Source organism: Bactrocera tryoni, chromosome 2, assembly GCF_016617805.1.
Source record: "Bactrocera tryoni isolate S06 chromosome 2, CSIRO_BtryS06_freeze2, whole genome shotgun sequence".
In the NCBI taxonomy this organism is placed as follows: domain Eukaryota; kingdom Metazoa; phylum Arthropoda; class Insecta; order Diptera; family Tephritidae; genus Bactrocera; species Bactrocera tryoni.
Genome location: NC_052500.1, coordinates 14,237,016 through 14,243,007, shown reverse-complemented (window position 1 = coordinate 14,243,007; position 5,992 = coordinate 14,237,016). Strand labels below are relative to the sequence as shown.

General features: G+C 36.9%; 1 protein-coding gene across 1 annotated transcript; it reads right to left on the bottom strand.

Moving 5' to 3' along the window:
- Positions 1-647: 647 nt before the first annotated feature.
- LOC120767672 (gustatory receptor for bitter taste 22e-like) lies at positions 648-2,946 on the bottom strand. The gene is made up of 2 exons (XM_040093845.1): positions 1,804-2,946; positions 648-800 (listed from the first exon to the last, which is right to left on the bottom strand). The coding sequence occupies exons 1-2, from the start codon at positions 2,944-2,946 to the stop codon at positions 648-650; spliced, it is 1,296 nt and encodes a 431-aa protein (XP_039949779.1).
- Positions 2,947-5,992: the final 3,046 nt, after the last annotated feature.

Genomic DNA, 5,992 nt, shown 5'->3' with positions numbered 1-5,992 from the left:
GAATACAAATAAAATAGCAAAGAAGCACAGCAAGCAAGTGAAAATGATTGCAGAGCTGAACAGATGCCAATTGTGTTCGAAATTTGCTGATGCAACGGACCAAAAGAGTGGTGGAAACAGAGCAAATGAGAACTATGCCAACAGCAGTGACGTAACGTTGCCGTAAATAAGCTTGAGTGCCGTGGGATCGTAAATTAAGTGTACAAGTGCCATGTGGTGAAGAACATATGGAAGTAGTGAGAGTGTGGAGTGTAGAATGGCTTTGAAAGCTTGACAAAAAAGTGGATTTGTAAAGAAACCACAAGCTAACTATATTAAAAATCATTTTGGATATTGACTGCCGAATTAAATAGTAGAGATGACCCTAAAATGACCTAAGGTCACCATAATAAATGTGGAGCAGGCTTAAAGTAGACAACTTTATTTAATTTTCAACTAACTTCTTTCATAATGTAGCGATTAAATTTTAATGCAAATAAATATGTGTTTATAAGAACTTCTCTCTTAGAGCTTATTTTATGATAAATATCGCGTACTCACAGATATAATAAAAGCCTATATTAATAATGAACGAATTTACTTGAATTTATTGAAGCTAAGATTAAAATAAGAAAATAAAATGACAAAAAAAAAAACAGAAAATAAATTCACAAATTATTGTAATCGAACTGCACCAACACAATCAAGTACAAAATTGTGGCAGTCATATAGCTGGCGCCAGTGCGAAAATTCCACTCCAACAAGCCACAGAAGCGAAAGCGTACCGTTTCGCCTGCCATGAATATGCTAAGCATTTCGAACTGTAAATAAATAATATGTATATATGTATATAGTGTGCAGTCATAATAATTTGCTATTTTATTTCCGACTTGAAGAATATTCTGCATTAACAAGCAAATGCAGTTTCTTATTTTCTCATTTATTTCTATGAAATGCTTGAAATAAATAGAAAAATTTCAAATAAATTTTCACATTAAAAATTTATGAGAGAGAGCAGAATGCAATAAAATAATAAACATTTTATCAAGAGAAATGAAGCTTTCAAAAAGCTATAATAGCCTTCACTAAGAACTTAATCTTGATTGGTCAGCTTGTATGGCAGCTGTATAATACAGTGATCCGGTCTAGAAAATTTCTTGAAGTATAGTAGTGTTGCTTTGGGGAATATTCTGTGCCAAATTTTGTGAAAGTATCTCTTCAAACAAAAAAGTTTTTCATACAATAATAATCCGATTTAGAAAATTTCTTTGGATATCATTGCGTTGCTTTAGAGAATATTAGTTGCCAAATTTCGTGAAAATATCTTTTCAAATAAAAAAGTTTTTCTTACAAAGACATGAATTTAATCGCTCAGTTTGTGTGGCAGCTATATGCTATAGTGGTCCGATCTAAAAAATTTCTAGAGATGTCGTAGGGTTTCTTTGGAGAGTATTAAGTGTCAAATTTCGTGAAAATATCTTTTCAAATAAAAAAGTTTTTAATACAAGGGTTTGAGTTTGATCGCTCAGCTTATATGACCGCTATATGCTATAGTGGTCTGAAATCAGCGGATCCGACAAATGAGCAGTTTCTTGAAGAGAAAAGGACGTACCCAAAATTTTATATGGAAAACTCAAATTAAATAAAAATGGTAATTGTAAGTCTGAAAGTGGCAGCAAATTCCGTTAAATAAACTTTTTGTTGTAAAAGAAAACAAAACAAAGCTTTAAAAGTTAAATACAAAATAAAATTGTATATTTTTATGTGAAATTAATATTTTTACCCAAAAACTATTTTTTTTAATTCTTTGTAATGATTACTTACTTCATGCTGTAGCCCCTCTGGCAAGCTTTTCAATTGAGTCAATTCCTTTAACAAGAAACCCGTCTCTTTGGACGACGCCATAGAACGTTCACAAATAAGCATGTGACAGTATAAATCCAATATATTGATTAGGTAGAACTGCAGGAACAGCGTGGGTGAGAAAAATTCTTTGGGTACCACCTTGCCACCCAGATAAACAAGAAAATAGAATGTCGACATGACATTGCCAAACAAGATGATAATGAGAAATAGCAGCATTGGCCACTCGTAATGCTTACACACCCGTTTGGCCAATCGGCAAATCTGCACATATTGGCGACACAAATCGGCTATGGCGCTCACACCAAAACTCCTACTACCATTAGGCTGCTTTGCTCCATCCGCCAATGCAGCGAAAGCGATGTCGGTCACATGCTCAATCGGTATATTGGACACACCTGGTGCGCGTACGCTCCATAGTCGCAACACCTCTTGGAAATTCCAATTAACCTGCTGCAATTGTCGGTAGATATTGAGTAGTGCAAAATGGAAATTGGCGACAGTCAAGAGTGTCACATTCTTCAAGACGAGCAGGAAAAAGACATATAAAACATACTCTAATGACGCATTCGTATTCATGGCCAGTTTGCCGCCTACACTAGACACCGCTTGCAGCAGCGACATTAGGCTTTTGGCTATAATCGCGTTGTGATAGAACGCTTCGATTTGACTATTCGATTTCACAGTCCACTTCTGTTGCCAGCGCTGCTGTCGCCGTTGCATTTTCACCAAATCGTTATGCAGGCTGAAGAGCTCCTTCCGATGGTACGAATTCGCTATGATAATCACGAGCAGAGTGCAAACTCCCAGCACATAATGTATGTGAGCGAGTAGTTTATTCAACGGTTTGTCGTAGATAAAACGTACTTGATTCACTTGCGGCTTTAAAATATATATATATGGAATGATCAACACGATTACAATATTTATCAGAGGCCAATAGCAGTTGAGCAATTTTGTGCTAGTCAAACGTCGTGTGCCTGAGTTGTATTTGAATGGGAAGAGTCCGTGTGCAGTGGAGAGCAAGAACTGCGTTGAAATGCACGTGTCCGCAACTATTTGTCGCGTTTGCCGCAATACTCGCAACGTTGTTTTCGAATACATGTCCGTGTGGTAACTGAACGAGCGCTAAGCTCCGGTGATGCACTAGCAAGCACTTAATGTTATTAAAACGATTTGGATAAATAGTTTATTTAATAATTAGATAACATAAGTCAGCGTTAAGTATATTCATATACTCAGCGTTTATTTACCTGGTGGATGAGTGTTAGTAATTTGCTTAAGTGGTGTTTTTATGATATGTTGGAGTTAACTTTGTAAACAAAAACTAATTCGGTTGTGTAAACTGACGGACATTGAGTATACCAAAAGCTCCGTCAGGAGCGAGAAGGTCTTCTTCGAGCTGTTCGCTACCAAACGAGGTTCCAGACAAGGCGACTTCCTATGGTGCATTGAATAGAGAAGCTTTAATCTTCTACAAGAGTGTACAACTGCTGGGGTACGCCGATGACATCGATATCATTGGCCGTAACAACTGCGCCGTTAGTTCTGCATTATCCTGACTGGATAATGAAGCGAAGCAAATGGGTCTGGTAGTGAACGAGGGCAAGACGAAATATCACCTGTCATCAAACAGTCGTCGAACGCGCGACTATGCTCCCACGTCACTGTTGACTCACATAACTTCGAAGTCGTTGATAATTTTGTCTACTTTGGAACCATCATTAACACCAACAGAAACGTCAGCATCGAAATCCAACGCAGAATAATTCTTGCCTACAGGTGCTGATTCGGACTGAGTAGGCAATTGAGAAGCAAAGTCTTTTCCCGACAAACAAAGACCAAACTCTACAAGTCACTCATCACAACCGTCTTGCTTGACTCGTAGTCAATGAAACCATAAGCTATACGAGTTATACAACGCCATTGGCATAGTTCAGCAAATTAAGAAACAGCGGCTGCGCTGGCTAGGTCATGTCGTCCGAATGGATTAAAACACTCCAGCTCTGAGAGTACCCGCCGAGGGAAGCAAAAGAGGAGGAAGGCTACTACTTCGTAGGAAAGACCAGATGGAGAAGGACCTGCCAAAACTAAGAATCTCCCATTGGCATCTAACAGCGAAAAAGAAGAACGACTGACGCGCTGTTGTAAACTCCGCAATGCCCGCGTTAGCAGAGTCCACGCCAATAAAGAAGAAGAATCATAGACTCCTACTCTTTTGTTATTATGTTTATACTCGTAAATTATTTATGACCGGAAATTAGACAATATTTCATTTTTACAGTCTTTCAATTCCCTGCACAATGCAATTATTAGCGAATATACATATGAATATGCCGTATACATACAGAAATGAACATATTATTATATACGTATAGACTTAGTATAATAGGCGCACATATATGCCAGTTAGCGGGTCAAGTATATCTACTTCAATTTCACTCTCCACATAAGGAAGTGTGCTAAACAATTGCTGGACAGTTGAAAAGCTTCTTTTCTTATTGATGTTTTCTATTGTCATTGTTAATCAGTGAGTAGAGTAACACAAGGACTGATGCACCGTTAGCTTTAATAACACGACAGTCGACGTACATAATCCGACGGAACAGTGAGGTGAGAACGCGCGGATAGCAAACTGAAGGATAAACCATAAAACATATTAACTTCGCTTTAAGCTATAATACTCATCGCAGGTGCACTTTTAATAGCTTAAAAGGGTATAAAAAGATCTAAGTAATTATATATTTCGTGCTATTTCATCTACATGCGATTATACTAGTTTATTTCAGTTATACCAGTTGCTTGTTCGATTCGCAACTCTGTAAGATTTTATGAATCCGAGCTGCTGCTGAGAAGCGTTGAGTGAGATACTCTCCGATGGTATCTTTAACAACTTCATTAAATTTATACCAGTTCGTGAACAATCTTTATATAACGTAATAATAGAATCACAGGCAAGAGGTTACATTGTTACTAGGTAGATATTTTTTTTCCATATATTTGATGTCTATGTCCTTGAAAAGTTAAAGCTTGATTTCGACAGTTTTTGTTCAGAAGATTAAATACCTTGAGGGCACTACTCGTGCAAAGTTGCATCCAGATATATTTATTGGTGTTTAGTTTGTATACTGGAAGTGAAAGAATTAGGTGGAGTTTTAAAATGTGTTATATAGGAAGTAGGCGTGGTTGTCAACCGATTTCCACATTGTAGGTATAAAGCGATGGTTGGGTATCCACACATACTAAATTTGGTTGAAATTAGTTGAGTAGTTCCTGAAGTATAAGATTTCACTTAAATGTTGGCGGCGCCACGCCCATCGCCCAAATTTTAAAGGTAATCCTGTACAACCATTTCCCACCATCTTAGTTGAAAAAAATAATATATCAATGAGTTATCGCACATTCGGTGGTTTTCAGTATAATCGATTTACTAGAAGTTGGCGTGGTTATTATCTGATTTTACCTATTTTTGCAGCATATGAAGAAATGCTAAAAATACTTCTTCCAAGCAAGTTTGTTTGAACGGTTTCTAAGATATTTACATGCTTGGGGGCGGTGCGAAACCCACTTAAAAAAAAAATTAGTCCACAAATTGCCCGTGTTACCACGATTCTCTGTATCTAATTACAGTTACGAATTTTAGTAAAGTGCTTAGTTAGGTTACTTTATATATATTTTGGGCGTGGTCCGATTACGCCCATCTGCAATACCGACCTATCCAGGGTGCCAGGGAACACACTCAAGTTAAGTGCTTGCATAGAGGGAGGAACAGGCCTACGGACAATCAGATAGTAACCCGGATTTAAACTCGTCTCTTCATTCTGAATATTTATATATATAACTCCATACCAATCTCAATTAGTTTTAGCTGAAAAAAACAACCGTTGGTTGAACAAAACTTTTACGCTACGTGTAACATGTTGCAAGTGTGTAAAAAGAGAGAAAAGAGGTTAAAGATCATTCATTACTATATAGTTGTCGTCTAGGATATGTTTCGTGTTTTTTAAAAAAATTAAAACCTTTATTTTACATCCTATTACTTACATCAAGTTATATGTGAAATACGTACCATATATACGATTATATAACAGCCATATTATTTATTTATTGCAGAATTATTACAGAAGTCAATAGTTAACAAGCATGAATG

What these genes read in the sequence shown, in the direction of transcription:
- LOC120767672 (XM_040093845.1), bottom strand. Translation starts at nt 2,946, where the DNA reads ATGTATTCGAAAACAACGTTGCGAGTATTGCGGCAAACGCGACAAATA. An exon ending in CAGAGGGGCTACAGCATGAA is followed by an intron (nt 801 to 1,803) that starts GTAAGTAATCAT and finishes ATTTATTTACAG; the next exon opens with TTCGAAATGCTTAGCATATT.